At 43.9% G+C, this 21,433-nt stretch overlaps 1 protein-coding gene across 4 annotated transcripts in view; it reads left to right on the top strand.

Annotated features, from left to right (window-relative positions):
• Positions 1–21,433, top strand: part of SBF2 (SET binding factor 2) — a 300,830-nt gene that overhangs the window by 219,427 nt on the left and 59,970 nt on the right. For all 4 annotated transcript variants that reach the window (XM_066583539.1, XM_066583538.1, XM_066583537.1 and 1 more), the window contains exons 18-22: positions 8,171–8,341; positions 8,885–9,147; positions 12,161–12,330; positions 13,838–13,911; positions 18,825–19,020. In XM_066583539.1, the coding sequence (XP_066439636.1) occupies positions 8,171–8,341; positions 8,885–9,147; positions 12,161–12,330; positions 13,838–13,911; positions 18,825–19,020 (874 nt within the window). The remainder of the gene's footprint in view (positions 1–8,170; positions 8,342–8,884; positions 9,148–12,160; positions 12,331–13,837; positions 13,912–18,824; positions 19,021–21,433) is intronic.

Genomic DNA, 21,433 nt, shown 5'->3' with positions numbered 1-21,433 from the left:
CCCCCCGACTGTGACAGGGATTAAAGGGGTGCATGCGAGTTTCATGCAAGTGTGATGCGATTTTTAACTTGCCCATAGTAAATAATTAGTGAGCTATCAGCCTGAGAGGAAATCCCATTGGACCCGCGTGCGGTCTGTGCGGAACGCAAACACACACAACTTTTTTTTATTTTTTTTCACCCATGTAAATAAGTTTTAAGGGTGCAGTCCTATGTAATCGGTACCAACTTGCAGCTGCATTTCAATCTCTTGGTCCTTTTACATGTGCGATATCAGACCATATTTTTTTATCAGATATCGCATATGAAAATAGTCTGTATAAACGCTGTATTTACACGGACAAGCTTGCGGATTTTCTGCAAGTGTGATACATTTTTTTTTTCTAGAAAAACCCATTTTTTGTACATGCAAGTTGCTACAGTACTTAAAAGGTTAAAATCTCCCCGCAGTCCCACGTGCCTGCAAGTCAATGTGATTTTTGCCTCCCATAGGAAATAATGGGCGATATTGGCCATGAATAGACAAATCGCACATATAACTAGTCCCCTTACTAATAATGGGGGTGTCTGTGCCATGTGAACCCCGTCTCCACAAGGGCATTTCCTCTGCACGTATTTATGCTGCATTCATCCCGTCCTCCACTCCTGGAGGGCTCTGAGGTCCATAACAAGCTCCAGCGCTTCTCACACTTCTGTTATACAACAACTCACCTTGACCCAACCTTAACCGTAATGCCTAACCTGGCCGGCCGTTGAGGGTGATGTATGTGCAGAAGGCTCACAACCCTCCTGTACGGGAGCCAAGCGCTGCACAAGAGGGACTGGAGATGGTAATCAGACTCCTAGAGCTCCATCACAGCTTCTAAAGGGGTCTTCAGAGTGCAGGACAGGGGGCCAAAAGGAAGCACAAGGTCTACTCTCAACTCAGTTACCACCTCTGATTGGCTGAGAAGTGATCACATGAGCCTGCAGTTCTCAAAAGATGACGCGACTTCCCAAGATCAGCAGCGCCTACAGTGATAAGTGAGGTCAGGGTCGCCATATTCCCATAGATATCTACGGCGCATTTCCTTTGGGCTCCCGTTAGATATTTTAGGGGTGCTATTTAGTATAAAGCATCTTCTAGATCCCTTAAAGCGACCGTCTGGTTGCGGGACAAAAGGCTGTCCCAGGACCGCAGGGGTGTAATACCTGCAGCTGCTCTTCTCTGCCGTCCCTCCAGTCAGCTGGTTCCAGGTCCCCACAATGCATTGGTAATGTTACTATATCTGTTCTCTGATTGTCCAGAGCTGCTCACATGATCAGCACTGGCCAATCACAGAGCAGTGTGCATTAGGTAGTCAGAAAATTGCTGTAGGCATCTTAGATAGTCGAAATCAGGGCCATCAACCAGCGCATCGGCGGGGTGGCAGAGAGGAGGAACTGCAGGTAATATACCCCCTCCCCCTCTGTTCCAAAACTGGTGGTTGGCTTTAAGTGACCGCAAAAGTACCTTTCTTAAAGGGATTGTTCTGGTCTGAACTGTTGACTAACTAACCTCAAGGTAGGTCATCAGTAGCCGATCTGTGGTTTATTAGCTCATGTGGTAGGGGGTCTGGAGCAGCAGAGCCCCCTCTATTATATACACCTGCCCTGGAGCCCATAGAGGGGCGTACTTACTATTGAAAATGTAGCAGTTTTCAGGAACAAATTGTGCCAGAAAATGGGTTAAATACGCTGTGCGCCACCTTACTGTGTGGCATGGACACTTCTGAACCTTTTAACCCCCCCCACCCCCCTTCATGTCCTGCAAAGGGGGCGTGGCCTAAATTGTAATAAATTGTTCCAAAATGTTGGCAGAATTTTTGGTACACCCTAAGCCTACTAGAAGGGGCTCCACCCTTCTACTGGACTGTCCAATAACTCTCTCATTCAGCAGCGCCAATGTGATAAACTGGCGCATTTTCTGGCTAAGCCTGTATTCACCCGGGTGTTTTTCCTGTATCCGCTCTGTCTGATTCTGAGACGGACAGAACTCACATGAGATGGAACGTATTCTTTTGAAAGGGTTAATTCTCGCAAGCAATTTTTCTCGGTCCGATAGTCTGACAAATCGCTGCGCGACCTATTTTTGTGCGATTCTTCAAGTATCGCCCATTATTACTATAAGACAATAACATAACGTGTCGCAGGCGCTGTGATTTGCAGGGGGGGCTTTATGGTTTTGAAGCATGGTAATATGGGGGCTTCATAAAAAACAAAGCCAAGAGCAATAAAAAAACACCTGAAAACAGTCCTGCTAGTACCGCCTGTAGACCGTGTTAGTGAGCCCCATATATGTGAAGCTTGTGAGTAGAAACTAAGGAGCACCAGTGCAGGAGGCTGTTCTGTTCTGCCGCCTGGAGCGCCATCTAGAGGACCGTAAGCAAATCTCCTTATTTTCTAGAGTAAAAGCAGAAGCTGATGGAGACGATGTGAGATGCACAAAACACCCCTGCTCTGTCATTAGGAAATGGGCACCGTTATCACCATCCTCAATGGAGCCACGGTCCACCGCTCCACAGTCCCAGTCCTCGGGCGTCTGCAAGCGGCATAAAGCGGCAGACGTGTTGTGACTGCCGTCCATAAATCCTGCAGGGTCTGAGTGTCCTCCGGCTCATTTGATATTTGCACTGACTAAAGTTCATCTCATCTGCAGACATTCCCTGTCCATATACCCCATCAGGGTGATAGATGGGGGGCATCAGTGCCCCCTCTACTAGCTACAGTACACACTTATTAATGCCCTATTCGCTGCTGTTACATGAGCACAGAGTGTCTTTCCCCTGACCTCCCTCTAATCCACTGATGTATAAAATGAATGTCTGGTCAAGGGCAATAAATCCAGACTGACACCCAGTGAATAGAAAGATGGAAAATGTGATTGTTCTCAGTAAGAGAAACGACGTAATCTTGTAGATATGATACCTTTTAATGGCTAACAAAAAGACATGATGTAATAATGGCGAGCTTTCGTACCAACGCAGGGTACTTCTTCCGGCTAATGGATTGGATCTGAAGAGGCATGGATATTCATACACACTTATAACATACATACTTATGACAAGGCACAGATATGGATGTGATTGGTTCGCACTTAAAAGGAATTCTGTAACAGCAAACAAACTTTTTTTTGTCTAGGCACTGATAGCGGAGTGAAAGTTTTATGGTCCCTAAATTACTGTTGGAGGGGGGGAGGTCATCAGGCTTGACTTTCTACAAGAGATACACAAACATTTTTAGCTAAGCACTGATTAGGGAGTGAAAGTTTATGGTCCCTGAATTACTGTTGATGGGGGTCTTATCTGTATAATAAATGTCTCACACTTCCTATTCACGCATAAATCCTGGGGAATAGTTTAACCCAGTATTCAGCGTGTCAAAGGTTGTTATCAATTTATATTCCCAAATTCTTCTGTGGTTTTGTGACTTGAAACCACCCTTCAATATCAAAACTCTCATATCTCCTATGTCATGTCCGTGGTTAGAGAAGTGCTCGGCCACAGGTAATTCCCCTTTTCTGTGTTCAATCGTGTGGCGATGGGATCTCATCCTGGCTTTCAGTTTCTGTCCTGTTTCCCCAACATAAAGACCCCCAACAGTACATTTACTGCACATGATCAGGTACACAACATTGGACGAGGAACACGTAAATGTCCCTGGGATCTTATAGTCCTGCTGTGTGTTGGGGATCCGTATCCTGTCCGTAGTCAGTGTATAAATATGCATGCCTCTTCAGATCCAATCCATAAGCCTGAAGAAGTACCCTGCGTTGGTACGAAAGCTCGCTATTATAACATCATGTATTTTTGTTAGCCATTAAAAGGTATCATATCTACAAGATTACGTCGTTTCTCTTACTGAGAACAATCACATTTTGCTCTACTGGCTAACACGGTACCAGATCTTTGTTTTCATTATACCTAATGGAGGATACCAGAATGTACCGTACAAAAATGGAACTGAAACATCTTCTGAAGAAGTTGGCACAACTGGACAGCGACATTTTCTTTCTAACCAGATGCAAGAAGGAACATCTAATTCCCAAAGGACTCTGCCTAAAGAACCCAACTCTGCACACTTACAACACTCGTTATGCACAACGTCTTTGCTACAGGACTTCTGAGAGACTGCGGAATCACCTTATCCATGTCTTCTACAGCAACAAGAATAAGGCCTTTATGGACATACAAACTTTAAGAAATACACTTACAGACGACGTGAACCTGGAAATGCAACACTTTTATACAACACTACGATGCTGCCTTATTCAGAACAAGGAAAAGAAACTCCAGAGACTTCGACTCAGAGCAGGCCTATACCCAAACACGGATCAGGAGCACCCCGAGTCTGGCAGGAGGGAACAGAACCCCCAACGGGACACGGACAAAGGTAAAGTCAGCTGTGTTATCAATCTGTCATCTCACAACCCCAGTAATGTGGAGCTCAGTGTCCTCTTCAGGGGACTTTCATTCTGTCCCACTAAAACACTTGACAAAACAGAACTTTGTAGTGACATGGAGGAATATTTCAGAAGACTTAGACTGAAAGAATTCTTTCATGATAAAGAGGACACAGGCCTTTCAAGCACACAAACACAGGATAAACTTGGGGCCAAAAAGAAATCTGATTGGACACCCCCTCCTGGCCGGAATCGCACTTTGGACAAATACATAGACACCTTTAGGCATGCGGTGCAATCCACTATACTGGACAAGCATGGAAGTGAAACATTTAATATCAATATGCAGGAAAGAAGGGCCATCCATGCTCTTAAGAGCAACAAGGAAATCACCATTAAGCCTGCAGATAAGGGTGGTGCTATAGTCCTCATGAACACATCGGACTACAAAAAGGAAGCAAACAGACAGCTGACGGACACCAGATACTACACCAAACTGAATCAAGACCCGACTCAGAAATATGTGAGGGAATTGAGAAGGGTCATTAGAAGTCTGTCTGGGGGCTCCACAAAACTTCTGGACTTGATACCGGAGGACCCCAAGGTGGGAACATTCTACATGCTTCCAAAACTACACAAAGCTGGCAACCCAGGAAGGCCGATTATCTCAGGTGTGGGAACCCTCACTGAAGGAATCTCAGGATGGGTGGAAGGCATCCTCAAACCACTGGTGAGAAACACAACCAGCTACCTGCAAGACACCACGGACCTACTGAACAAACTGTCAACCGTAGGTCCCCTCCCCAATGGCACCATCCTGGCCACTATGGATGTGGAATCCTTATATTCCAACATCCCACACGAGGATGGACTGACTGCCTGCCAGGCGCACCTTGAGGCCAATGGGGTCGCCTCTGATGCAGTGCTGCAACTCACAAGATTCATTCTCACACACAATTATTTCTCCTTTGGCAAAGAGAAATTCCTGCAACTCACAGGGACTGCCATGGGCAGTAAAATGGCACCGCAATATGCCAACCTTTTTATGGCAAAACTGGAGAGTGACTTTCTGGCCTCTTGCCCCAGCAAACCATTGGCCTACTTCCGCTACATTGATGACATCATAATCATCTGGACCAACACCGAACAAGAACTAATAAAATACCATGAAAGATTCAATGCATTCCACCCCACCATAAAAACTGACATTAAGCTACTCGCATACAGAAATCAACTTTTTGGACACCACCATAAAAATTTCAAACAACTCAATACAGACATCCCTATACAGAAAACCGATTGATTGGCCTTCATACCTCAGATGGGACAGTTTCCATCCTAAACACGTCAAAAAGCCCATTGTCTACAGCAAGGCCATCAGATACAACCGGATCTGCTCCAACCCAACAGACAGAGAGGAACATTTGTACCATCTTAAAAGAACATTTATGAATCAGGGCTACCATCCCACCTCAATTGATGACCAAATCACCAGAGCCACCAGGATACCCAGAAGTCAACTACTCCAATACAAGGAGAAGGAAAGAAACAATCGTGTGTCTCTAGTAGTGACCTACAATCCGCAACTAGAGATACTAAGGAAAACCGCAAGAAAACTCCACCACACCCTGCACAAGGATGACCGTCTGAAAACCATATTCCCGGACCCTCCACTTCTGTGTTACAGGCAGCCTCCTAACTTGAGGAACTTTATAATCGGGAGTGCATTACCCTCTGACACACAAAAAGGAACTTATCCCTGTAATGTAAGGAGCTGTAAGACCTGCTCACATATACTGACTACGGACAGGATACGGATCCCCAACACACAGCAGGACTATAAGATCCCAGGGACATTTACGTGTTCCTCGTCCAATGTTGTGTACCTGATCATGTGCAGTAAATGTCCTGTTGGGGGTCTTTATGTTGGAGAAACAGGACAGAAACTGAAAGCCAGGATGAGATCTCATCGCCATACAATTGAACACAGAAAAAGAGAGTTACCTGTGGCCGAGCACTTCTCTAACCATGGACATGACATAGGAGATATGAGAGTCTTGATATTGAAGGGTGGTTTCAAGTCACAAAACCACAGAAGAATTTGGGAATATAAATTGATAACAACCTTTGACACGCTGAATACTGGGTTAAATTATTCCCCAGGATTTATGCGTGAATGGGAAGTGTGAGACTTGATTGCACAGATAAGACCCCCATCAACAGTAATTCAGAGACCATAAACTTTCACTCCCTTATCAGTGCTTAGCTAAAAATGTTTGTGTATCTCTTGTAGAAAGTCAAGCCTGCTGACTTCCCCCCCTCCAACAGTAATTTAGGGACCATAAAACTTTCACTCCGCTATCAGTGCCTAGACAAAAAAAAGTTTGTTTGCTGTTGCAGAATTCCTTTTAAGTGCGAACCAATCACATCCATATCTGTGCCTTGCCATAAGTATGTATGTTATAAGTGTGTATGAATATCCATGCCTCTTCAGATCCAATCCATTAGCCTGAAGAAGTACCCTGCGTTGGTACGAAAGCTCGCTATTATTACATCATGTATTTTTGTTAGCCATTAAAAGGTATCATATCTACAAGATTACGTCGTTTCTCTTACTGAGAACAATCACATTTTGCTCTACTGGCTAACACGGTACCAGATCTTTGTTTTCATTATAGAAAGATGGAAGAATGCCTCTACAGTGCCACTTATTGGAAGGCAGCAAGTTTTTAACAAGCTTTATAAGAAGGTCTGACACTGACTTGCAGGAATGCTTCCTTCCAATAGGTGGCGCTGTAGAGCCATTGTTCCATCTTACCATTTGCATAGATTTCCCAGAGGAGCATGGATGACCTTATAAGTCTCCTCGCACCTTCTAGCTGCTCTCCCTAAGGAGGACCGATACCTTTCCTGACCCATCCTTAGTGTCACGGTGCAGTGATGACCGCTGACTCCAGCTGAGCTGCACTCTGTTAGAGGCTGGGGTAGTGTGAAATCTGCCCCCTATGTCTTCAGGGGTTTGTGCTTTACCCCACAGCTCTGTTGTATTAGGGCGAGCGCAATATTGGTCCGTGATCCATGGCCTGACATAGCACTCGCCCGTATGAAGTTAGCCTTAGGATAGGATGGAAGTTTTCTTCCTGCAGCTGCTACCTAATGCACACTGTGCACTGCTCTCTGATTCGACAGTGCTGATCACATGGGCAGCTCACACCAATCAGAGTTGGTATAGTGTAGCAGTAGTCGAACACTACCAATGCACTGTGGAGATGAGCTAGTCTAAAGATTGCATCAGCCATCTTGGATGGGCAAAAACAGGACCTGCAACTGGGCGATCAAAGGGACGGCAGAGAACAACCACCGCAGTTAGTATATCTCCTGCTCCCCCCCTTTCCCGGTCCCAGAACAGAGTTTTGTCCCAGGACCGGAGGATCGCTTTAACATTTCATGAAGGGATGGAGCTAGAAACAATTTAATTCCCCCATTGTAAAACGTTATTACATTCTGCTCATTGCTTGGGAGGAGTATCCTTTTTCCTTAGGGAGAGCAGCTAGAAGGTGTGCGGAGACTTATAAGACCACCCATGCTCCTCTGGGAAATATGCAAATGGCAGATTGGAGCAATACCTCTACGGCTGCCTTCCAGTAGGTGGTGCTGTCGAGGCATTGTTCCATCTCCCCATTTGCATTCTGCTCATCATGTTGTTTAAAATCTTCATGTTTTAAATTGTAGTCATGATTTGTTCTTACAGAAATTGTCTGCAGGTGTCAGCCAGTTCGCTTACACCTGTATCCAGGATCACACCACATGGACCAACCAGCAGTTCTGGGAGACAACCTTCTACAACGACGTCCAGAACCAAGTGCGGTCTCTCTACTTGAATGTGAAAGATGGAAGCCAAGGAACATCGTCTGCGCCGAAGGTACCGCTCCAGCGCGAGTCTTACTGCACATAGTCTTGAGAGTGAGCCGCATATGTAAGGTTACATGTTTGGGGAAGGGCAGATGCAGTTACTTTCCACAATACTTAAAGCTTTACAGTTTTGATCATCTATTTTCAGGTTAGGCAATCAGTAGTGGATTGTTAGGGGTCCACCACAGAGGATCCCTGACATTGATCAGCTGTGGGAATTTAATAAGAGGTTTGCCTGCAATACCAACCCAGGCCACTGTAGTGACAACAGAGCTGTTTCTGGCAACATAGCAAGTCCAGGCAGTACTAGAGCAGCCCAGCAAACAGCTGTATAAAGGTTATGGGGTGAGCAGACAGTACAATGTAATATCTAAAATATTGCTGACACTATAGGAGAAAGCAGCTTGGCCCAGGGGCTTGCAGTGGTATCCCGAATTTAAATGCTTGTTGGAAGAGCTGTGAATTTCCTGTGACTGGCACTCATGTATATGGACATATGTTTGTATATAGACCTTGGTAGATATGCTGATGAGTATATTTTGCATCTCTCTAGGAGAACGGTGTGGACAGCTCGGAGCAGGAGAACACAGTCATGGACCTGGCAGCCGAACAGCTACGTCTGTGGCCATCGCGCAGCAAGCAGGAACAGCAGGAGCTGGTCCAGAGCGAGGAGAGCACCGTGTTCAGCCAAGCCATACATTTTGCCAATCTTATGGTTTATCTTCTGGTTCCACTAGACACCAGCAAGAACAAACTGCTGCGGACATCGGCCACCGGCGACTGGGAGAGCGGCAGTAACAGCATTGTCACCAACAGGTACAGATGGGACCTTGCTTGTGGTATCACGGCACAGAACATCGTTCTGTCTTCACCCATTAAGAAGCTGCTGCTCTCTTATATTAACACAACACAACGCATTGTAAAGTCCTTCAAAGCGTAAATAAACCACCCTGAGAGCACAGCACACAAGTCAAGCTAAAGAGTGACCCATCTGCACGACCATGGCCGAGCCACCGCACCGCTATCATGGGGTTTGCAGCTGAAGAGTCTATTCTGATTCCTTCCTCTGGTTCTCGTGAATGTCAGAGTAGAAGAAACACAACAAGCATTTCGTAGAAACATAACTTGGTCATCGGTAACACACTTTTCCTGTATACTGTGCCTTGTATCCAGCTGAAAAGGACAGTTGGTTGGAACATTGTGAGGAGGACCCAGCAATGTCCTTTTCAGTTCAATGCCAGGCCAAATATATAGGCCTACCAAGCACCTATTCTAAGAGCTCTTCGTACCCACTAGTTTAACCCGTCTATAAAATGCCAACGTCTCACACTAGTGATGCTTCACTGCCCGCTTTCCCTGTTCTTCATGCCCCTGGCACCACTGAGTGTGAGCAGCCTGACACATCCACAGAATACAATGGCTCCTCCATATTCGGTTTTTACTGGAGCCATGTGTGCAAGACTTGGATTGTAAGTTTGCAAACCAGTCCAACCCCTGAGGGGTTAAACGGCGGACCCCCACAAGTAAGACTGTGTTTACCTCCAGTGGAATGTTCCGCTTGTCTCCATGTCGCCACTTAGATTAAGGGTCTGATCACAACACCATAAACAATCACTTTTGTGTTGTCTTGAGTGCTCTGAGCTCATTGTTTGTGTTGTCGTAGATCATTCCTTGACCATGACTCGCCTCCATTCCTACAACATTCGAAGCCGCTTGGTCCGGTCGTTTCCACGAGAGACGTGCTGCCGTCTTGGACCATCAGTCTAAAATATGCAGCCCTTACAAGCAGTCAGCGTGTTTTACATCAGATTGTCCAAATAAATCACAAATGATGAATTTCCCCGATAGCAGCGATGGAATTTTTGGCTTTTTAAGAGCGATCAAGACTCTTGCAAAACAGTCCAGTTGTCCTCACCACATCACGATGTTATCATATTAAACCTTGCTTGGTTTTCTTACAAGGGAAATAGTTTGTAATCTATTACAACAGAAATGTGAGTACGTCTCACAAGAGAGGTAATGGAGACAACCAGCCGGGAGACAGTATACCCCCCTCCCCCCTAAATCCAAAAATTGTTCAAGTCTCAATCATCATCTCCGCTGGCCAAACTACATTTTATAATAATTAGTAATATTTTATATATATCATATTTTATAGTCTTATAAAGAAAGAGTGTGCATATAGTACACACCACTGTGCACATAACATGTACTGTACACTAGCTGGCTTGGTGTGCACTGCTGGCAACATGCTGCGCTTACATGATTTGCATATAGCACCACCGCAGTGTGAAAGAAACTTTAATTTGGCGTCTGTTAAACACGTACATTACTGATCCTGAGTCACATCCTGTATTATACCGCAGAGCTGTGCTCACTATTCTGCTAGTTGAGTCACTGTATACATACATTACTTATCCTGTACTGCTCCTGAGTTACATCCTGTATTATACTCCAGAGCTGCACTCACTATTCTGCTGGTGGAGTCACTGTGTACATACATTACTTATCCTGTACTGATCCTGAGTTACATCCTGTATTATACCCCAGAGCTGCACTCACTATTCTGCTGGTGGAGTCACTGTGTACATACATTACTTATCCTGTACTGCTCCTGAGTTACATCCTGTATTATACCCCAGAGCTGCACTCACTATTCTGTTGGCAGAGTCACTGTGTACATACATTACTTATCCTGTACTGATCCTGAGTTACATCCTGTATTATCTTCCAGAGCTGCACTCACTATTCTGCTGGTGGAGTCACTGTGTACATACATTACTTATCCTGTACTGATCCTGAGTTACATCCTGTATTATACCCCAGAGCTGCACTCACTATTCTGCTGGTGGAGTCCCTGTGTACATACATTACTTATCCTGTACTGATCCTGAGTTATATCCTGTATTATACTCCAGAGCTGCACTCACTATTCTGCTGCTGGAGTCACTGTGTACATACATTACTTATCCTGTACTGATCCTGAGTTACATCCTGTATTATACTCCAGAGCTGCACTCACTATTCTGCTGGTGGAGTCACTGTGTACATACATTACTTATCCTGTACTAATCCTAAATTACATCCTGTATTATACTCCAGAGCTGCACTCACTATTCTGCCAGTGGAGTCATTGTGTACATACATTACTTATCCTGTACTACTCCTGAGTTACATCCTGTATTATACTCCAGAGCTGCACTCACTATTCTGCTGGTGGAGTCACTATGTACATACATTACTTATCCTGTACTGATCCTGAGTTGCATCCTGTATTATACTCCAGAGCTGCACTCACTATTCTGCTGGTGGAGTCACTGTGTACATACATTACTTATCCTGTACTGATCCTGAGTTACATCCTGTATTATCCTCCAGAGCTGCACTCACTATTCTGCTGGTGGAGTCACTGTGTACATACATTACTTATCCTGTACTGATCCTGAGTTGCATCCTGTATTATCCTCCAGAGCTGCACTCACTATTCTGCTGGTGGAGTCACTGTGTACATACATTACTTATCCTGTACTGATCCTGAGTTGCATCCTGTATTATACTCCAGAGCTGCACTCACTATTCTGCTGGTGCAGTCACTGTGTACATACATTACTTATCCTGTACTGATCCTGAGTTGCATCCTGTATTATACCCCAGAGCTGCACTCACTATTCTGCCGGTGGAGTCATTGTGTACATACATTACTTATCCTGTACTGACCCTGAGTTCCATCCTGTATTATACTCCAGAGCTGCACTCACTATTCTGCTGTATTCCTGAGCGTAATGCCTGTGAGTCCTCCCCATTTATCAGTGTACCCGTGTCTCCCCAGCATCGCCGGGAGTGTTGCTGAGAGTTATGACACGGAGAGCGGCTTTGAAGACTCTGAGAACGATATTGCCAATTCTGTGGTCCGATTCATCACCAGGTTTATTGACAAAGTGTGTACAGAGAGCGGAGTGACCCAGGAGCACATCAAGAGCCTGCACTGCATGATCCCAGGTATGGCTGTCTGGAACGGGCCAGCTCACAGAGTTAAAATAGCCGGGCCGTCATTAAAGGGGCGTTCAGGCTTTATGTCAGTGAATGGTATGGAACTTTCTGCAACTTTGTTCTACTTCTTCATCAGTGACTTTATACATTATTATTTATACCCAGAGACTGAAAGCATGTTCTGATCAAATACTTCTCACAGCTGAGGGTTTGTTACAACTGTATCCTGTCTAGGCAATACTCTGTAAGGTAAGCACATCAATGGTACAAATGTCTTTGCGGTCCTGATTGATTGTTACATTGGATCTATGCAGAGGACACTTGTCAGCCTGGAGTCCAGAGGTTTGATTAGACTGGATGGAATTGTACCATTTCTTCAGCTGTGAGAAGTAGTAGGTCGGTATATAAGGGTCCTTTTACATGGGGGAATTGTCGGGCACTAAAGCACCTGACCATCATCCCAATGATATTCGTCCTGGGGGTTTCACGCAGGAAGGATGGTCGCTCAGTGATTGGAGCGGAGCGGGCCATAGTTTGCTTCCAGCCTCCCCTCCAGTGAACAGGCCGTTGTTCATAGATGAGTGACTGCTGTTTATACCGGCCGATCGCCGGATTTTTTGTGACTGCAGAAACTGAACAATAAACACCAAGCAAACAAACTTTCGTTCTTCCCTCTGTTGCCGGCAGACGATTATCGTTCAGATTCCCACAACCCAGCGAGAATCTATAATTATTCAATGTAAAAGGGCCCTTTTGCTGACAGCAAGTAGAGGTCTTAACAATGGTGAGGAACTGGAACACAAAGTAGAACACAATATTAGAAAGTTGCAGAACTTTTCACTATGCAATGATATGTTTATATGCATACAGCTAGAGAACCCCTTAAAGGGATTGCGCAACATTTGACGTTTTTCCCTATCCATAACTTCCTGGACAGTGGGGTCCAACCTCAGGGGCTCTCAGCGATCCCCAAAACAGAGGTCCCAAAGGTCCCTGCATGAGTGGCTTGGCAGTTGAGCGTGTGCACCTCTTTTCCATTTGTTTCAGTGTGGGCACTGAAGATACCTGAATTCCAGCGCTCTGCTATCACCATTCTATTGCACCCGCCACCGGTTCTCGCCATCTTTCCGGTCCCTCACAGTTGGACTCCACTGATCAAAAAGTTATCCTTTAGTTTGAAATCTGCATCTCCGTGTAAACCGGTTCGATATTCTCAGCTGTTGGTATTGTGTCAATTGCAAAGAGGACCCCAGTTCCCAAATAAAAAGTTACTTTCATGTTGGATTCTGCGCCTCCATGAGATTGTCAATATTCTCTGCATCCTGTGGATAAGGATAACTTTCTACCTTGGCACAACCCATTACATTTGTCATCTGGCCTCCATATAAATGGTGCTCTTGTCTTCATGATTCCTCTGATTGTCTCATGTTTTTCCATGATCTGTTTCCCTGAGCTTAGTCTTATCCTGTGATAGCAATGGAATAAGTTTTACAGAACTATTTTGTGTCTCCTGTAGGTATTGTCGCTATGCACATAGAAACACTGGAGGCTGTACATCGGGAAAGTAGACGACTACCTCCAATCAAAAAGGTGAGTGGTGCACAGAAGACTCCATCCTTACACCGCCGCTCTAATTTCTTCTTGTCATTTAGCCACCTACAAAATCTGCAGCATTTCCACATCAAAAACCACGGGAAAATCCACGCCACTGGTGCAGATTCTGACTCTGATTGAGCCGTGGATCCGCAGCTGATTTCAGCCTATCATCTACAGCTAGGCCTTAACAGGGGCAAGTATAGATACTTAACGAATCGCCACTCACTGCCTACATCAGGACCCGCTGCTGAGTGCCGCCATTTTTTCCCCAGTGACAGGCACCCCACTTCCACATCACCTGAGCAACGGGGATAGCAGCGCTGAGTAGCCGTTCCGGGTGCAGGCAGTGAGTGGCAGTTTTTTACAGAGAAGCTGTCATGGCACCACAGCGCCATAAATGGTGCTATTAGCGGATAAGATAGGGAGTCAGGGGATGTATTTTTTTTATACTCGCCTGCTCTTAGGATCTAGCGGTGTCCTCTTCGAAAATTGACTCCCTCTCACCCCCCTAACGCCACTATAACTTAGTGCTGTGGGGACGTGGCAGGTTCCCATTAAGTATTGGTACTTGGTCATGTAAAAAGAGGCTAAAATATGCTGCGGATCTGCAGCATTTCTGCTCGGTGTGAACGCACCCTCCCGACTGCTTTGACATGTGACAGTTGGATGCCAAAACTAGTAGTGGATGTAAAAGAGAAGTATAATCTTTCCTGTTAATTTCCCCTCATTTAGTAGCCACTCCGGACCTTGGCTTTAAAAACCTGTGAAGCCGGCCGGTGTGAAAGCGCCTCAATGTCTGTAGGAATTAAGGACTTAGAGAGGGCATAGAAGTAGTGATAGCCTGCAGCAAGGCTTCTTTACAGGGGTGTGTTTACTTAACCAATTGCACTAGCTCTATGTGGAAGATGGTGGGGGGCCTAGGAGTTTTATGTTGTATGAAACAATACTATGAAAGGGGTTCCCTGAGACGTTTACTGAGGTCATCAGTAGTTCATCCACAGGGGTCTGCTGTTTGGGATCTTTTAAAATGGGCTGTTCGCCGAGCCCACTGTCTGTATTGGTAGAGCTGGAAGCTGACAGCACTGTCTGTATTGCAATGGCCCAAGTTGGTACTACAGGCACAGTTCCCGCTGAATTTAATGAGAGCTGTGCCTGCAATACCAATCTGTGCCATTACAGTGCAGACAGTGCTGTCTGCTTCCAGCTTTATCCATACTACAGCAATCAGCGGGCTGGGTGAATAGCTAAGGTCTGCCTCTTAGGATTCCTAATAATCAACTATTGATGACCTATGTTGGGGATACGTCATTAATAGTAAAAGTTCTGGGAAACCCTTTAAGGCCATGTTTACAGGTTCGGGATGCAGTAGCGGATTCTTTGCAAAAAGTCCTGACAAAATCAGCTGACATTCCTCCGATGCATATGGGTGCAGTAATGTATACAGCATTCCTGTGATCCAGATAAATCCCACACGGGATAATGATGCGCTGTAGATTATAACATCCATTGTGCGTTTTTTACTGTGATTTAATTCCTCACTGAATTGCAATGCGGCTCATAGCACGCAGGTTCACCGGCCTCCAGCCGCAGACGGGTTTCCACTGGAACGTTCCATAATTCTACTATAATAAAGGTCTCATCCACGATTATGTTAATAATCCCTGAATAAGCAAATGGTTTACAGCTTTCTATTTACATTCCTCTACATTTTTCAAGATCTCTTTAATCTGTCAGTGAATAGAAGCGTTCTTATTTATATGTAGACACTGAGAGCCTGTCCTGACCTGAACCTTCTCTCCACTGAGGATTTGATACATTTGTATCCAGTCTAGACAATCCCCTGTGAGAGAAACGTGTCAGCGGCACAAATCTCTCTCCTGTCCTGATAGTTTGTTACAATGTACACTCGTTGTCAGAAACAATCCCTCCCCGAGAAGTTGTTGTTATGGAGTGGAACTTTCATGTTGATATAAGTAAGTGATTACCATATCAGAGCAAAATGTGATACAGATGGGCATGAAGGCTCTAGTACTCTGTTGCACCACCTGTAGTTTGGATACAAGATGTGATACGGGTGGCATAGAGGTTCTGGTACCCTCTTGTACCCCTCTAGCTTGGATACAAAATATGATACCTGCAGGCATGGAGGCTCTAGTACCCTATTGGGCTGCCTCTAGCTTGGATACAAGATGTGATACAGGTTGGCATGGAGGCTCTAGTACCCTATTGTGCCGCCTCTAGCTTGGATACAAGATGTGATACAGGTTGGCATGGAGGCTCTAGTACCCTATTGTGCCGCCTCTAGCTTGGATACAAGATGTGATACGGGTGGGCATGGAGGTGCATATCGCACCACATTTGCTGTAACTGAGCCTCTAGATTATGCAAACTTGTATGCTTTTAGGGCCTCGGTTGGTAAGACCGTTCATGTAATCGCGCTACAACCCTAATCGTTTACATATCTGCCTGAGGTATAGGTGCATGCTGAACTTTGCAGCAAAACGACAACTTCTAAAGGCTTGATTTTTTTTTTTTTTTTTTTTACAAAGAGTGTATAATAGTAATTTGCAGATTGAGTCATTACACAAAAGGTAACGGGATTTTCTTTCACTAAGATGTTGATGACTCAGGATAATGGCCCATTTAGACACAACGATTATCGCTCAAAAGTCGCCCAAATGGCAATTTGAGTGACAGTTTTGAGTGTTCACTTTGCATAAGTGTGTAAATGAAGGCTCAGGCTGTATGCAGAAGACAAACGGGACCGCTATCTTCTGCATACAGCTATTGTCTTCTCAGAGCGCTCAGCTGGTATACAGCTAAGCGCTCCGAGCAGGGTCACAGAAGACAAGCGGGGCTGCTTGTCTTCTGTATACAGCTGTTGTCTTCTCGGAGCGCCCAGTTGTTATCCAGCTGAGCGCTCAGAGCGAGGTATGCAGAACACAGCTGCAGCTGTCTGTCTTCTGCATACTCCTGCTGTATTTACGGAGCGCTCAGCTGGTATTTAGCTGAGCACTCCAAGCGGGGTATGCAAAACACAGTTGGAGCGCTGTCTTCTGCATACTCCAGCTGTGTTCTCCGAACGTGATACCAGCTGAAACAATAGTATCAGCGGTATCCTGCTGAGAACTCAGTGCGCAGCACTGATAAGGCTCATCGTTCTCTTTCAGCTTGCTGAAAGACAACAATGAACGACTCGTTAACGAAAGCTGCATGATGTCCGTGCAGTTATACCCAACAATTCTCGCTCAAACACGGCTTTGAGTGATTTTTGAGCGTGAATTGTTGGGTCTAAACAGGCCTTAAGTCATCAATATCCAATTGGCTAGGATCCACTGCTTGGCAGCCCTGCCCATCAGCTATTAGAAGAAGCCTTGCACCTTTAACTATTCTCATTCCTGTGATGTCACATTCATCGATCACATGGCCTGGAGGCGGCTCAGTGTCATTTAAAGAGGTTGTCTAGTTTCAAACTAGTGATGGCCTATCTTTGAGATAGACAATTAATATTTGATCGTGGGGGTCTGCTGTCCAGGAAAGCCAATAAGCTTTTCTCTGGGCTGCTGCCCTCTTGCACTCAGCTGATTTCTGGAGAGAGCAGACAGCTCTGTTCTCACTCCATTTGCAGGCTTGGCATTGCAGGCCAAGCTCCCACTGGAATGAATGCATGTATTACCAGGCCTGGCCACTGCAGAAGGAACGGAACTGTCTTACTAGCCCATCATACACCTGACCAGGGGGGGTTCTGGGCAGCGGATCGCAACCCATCTATTATTTATGGCCTACCCTAAGGATAGACCAATAATCGTTTAAAACTGGACAACCCCTTTAAGTGCACACGATTGAGTTGCTATACAACATACAACACTGTGTCTGGTATGCAGTTATGTAGCCGCAGCCACTTCAAACAGCTGACCGTCCGTAGTCCCAAGTAGCAGCCCCCCACGATCTGATATTGATGTCCTATCCTGAGAATAGATCATTAATATCTTAAGGCCCATTTACACGTAACGATTATTGCTCAACGTTTGTTTAAATGAACTAACTTGAGTGATAATTGTTCAGTGTAAATGCGAAAAAAATGGCTCACTTGTTATTAGCGGTTGTGTAAGCTGACTTTTCAATTAGTTAAAAAAAACCTTGCTGGCTTGGTGGCTAGTCGTAAACTCTCCCCCTCTCAGCGCTTGCCATGGGAGGTGAAGCGCTGAGCGAGAAGCCGACGAGAAGACTGATGAAAACCAGCAGCAAATGTTTCTGTTTGAATGCTCTGCACGAGCGCTGACGACCTTAGTGGTGACGTCGGCGCTCGTGCAGTCATCCAAAAGACTGACAGCCCATGTAAAAATGGCTTTAGTTCTTAAACACCCCTTTGAGCTTCCTAACCTGGGATCGGTGGAATGACATTTCAGATGCTATAAAGTGAGACCTTTTTATGTTCTCTGATCAGAATATCGGCTGGTATATTCCGGCTTTGTTCGCTAGCGTTCTCCAAAGTCTTCATCATGACTTTTGGCTTTCTAGGGAGTATCAGTATATGGTCCACGCAATATGGAAAAATTGTAGCATAGAGTCTACACCAGTCTTAGAAAATTTCCATCTCACCTTTTAGCACTGACTTTCCTTGGGGATCGTACAGATATGTTTGTGTCCTGAAGTTTCTCCATGGGTCAGACATGCGTGTTCACTGGCGACAAACCGAATACAGTGATTTATGTCTGTGCGTGATGACCCCACAAGGATCTGACACATTCCTGCTAGCAGACCCCAGAGGAGTCATTTGCTATTAGGCTGCAATTACCCCACCTAAACCCTGGACTTTATCATTTATTGCTAATCAACATTCCAGATGTCTAAATCATGAAATACTTCAACTCTATCATCATTGTGTTCATTTCTTACTAATGCAGCCTAAAATCCTGAGACCAGCCTTGCTGCCCGGAGAAGAGTTTGTATGTGAAGCTCTCCGAGTCTTACTGGACCCTGATGGAAGGGAAGAAGCCACTGGAGGGATTCTTGGAGGACCCCACATCCTGCCTGCAGAGGGCGCCCTCTTTCTAACTACATATCGAATCATTTTTAAAGGCACTCCTCATGACCCACTAGGTATTTATAATCCTAACGCAGATGTCATTGGTGAAAATCGTAAAACCTTAAATAATCTTTTTACAATCTGCTGGTATTATCAGTTTTTAGAATAAACAATCTGAAATACTATAAAACTGGTCCCCTATGTACAACAAAATAACTACTATAATACTGCCCCCTATGTACAAGAATATAACTACTATAATACTGCCCCCTATGTAAAACAAAATAACTACTATAATACTCCCCCCTATGTACAAGAATATAACTACTATAATACTGCCCCCTATGTAAAACAAAATAACTACTATAATACTGCCCCCTATGTACAACAATATAACTACTATAATACTGCTCCTATGTACAACAATATAACTACTACAATACTGCTCCTATGTACAACAATATAACTACTATAATACTGCCCCCTATGTACAAGAATATAACTACTATAATACTGCCCCCTATGTAAAACAAAATAACTACTATAATACTGCCCCCTATGTACAACAATATAACTACTATAATACTGCTCCTATGTACAACAATATAACTACTATAATACTGCTCCTATGTACAAGAATATAACTACTATAATACTGCTCTCTATGTACAACAATATAACTACTATAATACTGCTCCTATGTACAACAATATAACTACTATAATACTGCTCCTATGTACAAGAATATAACTACTATAATACTGCTCTCTATGTACAAGAATATAACTACTATAATACTGCCCCCTATGTACAAGAATATAACTACTATAATACTGCCCCTATGTACAAGAATATAACTACTATAATACTGCTCCTATGTACAAGAATATAACTACTATAATACTGCCCCCTATGTACAAGAATATAACTACTATAATACTGCCCCCTATGTACAAGAATATAACTACTATAATACTGCCCCCTATGTACAAGAATATAACTACTATAATACTGCCCCCTATGTGCAAGAATATAACTACTATAATACTGCCCCCTATGTGCAAGAATATAACTACTAAAATACTGCGCCCTGTGTACAAGAATATAACTACTAAAATACTGCGCCCTATGTACAAGAATATAACTACTATAATACTGCCCCCTATGTACAAGAATATAACTACTATAATACTGCCCCCTATGTACAAGAATATAACTACTATAATACTGCCCCCTATGTGCAAGAATATAACTACTAAAATACTGCGCCCTGTGTACAAGAATATAACTACTAAAATAATGCGCCCTATGTACAAGAATATAACTACTATAATAGTTCCCCCTATGTACAAGAATATAACTACTATAATACTGCCCCCTATGTACAAGAATATAACTACTATAATACTGCCCCCTATGTACAAGAATATAACTACTATAATACTGCCCCCTATGTGCAAGAATATAACTACTAAAATACTGCGCCCTATGTACAAGAATATAACTACTAAAATACTGCGCCCTGTGTACAAGAATATAACTACTATAATACTGCCCCCCTATGTACAAGAATATAACTACTATAATACTGCCCCCCTATGTACAAGAATATAACTACTATAATACTGCCCCCCTATGTACAAGAATATAACTACTGTAATACTGCCCCCCTATGTACATGAATATAACTACTATAATACTGCCCCCTATGTACAAGAATATAACTACTATAGTACTGCCCCCCTATGTACAAGAATATAACTACTATAATACTGCCCCCCTATGTACAAGAATATAACTACTATAATACTGCCCCCTATGTAAAAGAATATAACTACTATAATACTGCCCTCTATGTATAAGAATATAACTGCTATAATACTGCCTCCTATGTACAAGAATAGAACTACTATAATACTGCCTCCTATGTACAAGAATAGAACTACTATAATACTGCCTCCTATGTACAAGAATAGAACTACTATAATACTGCCATCTATATAAAAGAATATAACTACTATAATACTGCCCCTATGTACAAGAATAGAACTACTATAATACTGTCCCCTATGTACAAGAATATAACTACTATAATACTGCCCCCTATGTACAGGAATATAACTACTATAATACCCGCCCTATGTACAAGAATATAACTACTATAATACTGCCCCTATATACAAGAATATAACTACTATAATACTGCTCCTATGTACAAGAATATAACTACTGTAATACTGCCCCCTATGTAAAAGAAAATAACTACTATAATACTGCCCTCCATGTACAAGAACAAAACTACTATAATAATGCCCCCTATGTACAACAAAATAACTACTATAATACTGCCCCCTATGTACAACAAAATAACTACTATAATACTTCCTCCTTATGTACAACAAAATAATTACTTTAATACTTCCCCCTATGTACAAGAATATAACTACTATAATACTGCCTCCTATGTACAAGAATATAACTACTGTA

This window comes from Eleutherodactylus coqui, chromosome 11 (assembly GCF_035609145.1).
Source record: "Eleutherodactylus coqui strain aEleCoq1 chromosome 11, aEleCoq1.hap1, whole genome shotgun sequence".
NCBI classification, from domain to species: domain Eukaryota; kingdom Metazoa; phylum Chordata; class Amphibia; order Anura; family Eleutherodactylidae; genus Eleutherodactylus; species Eleutherodactylus coqui.
Note: the sequence above shows the minus strand (reverse complement) of the source record. Positions and strands in the feature narration are given on the sequence as shown.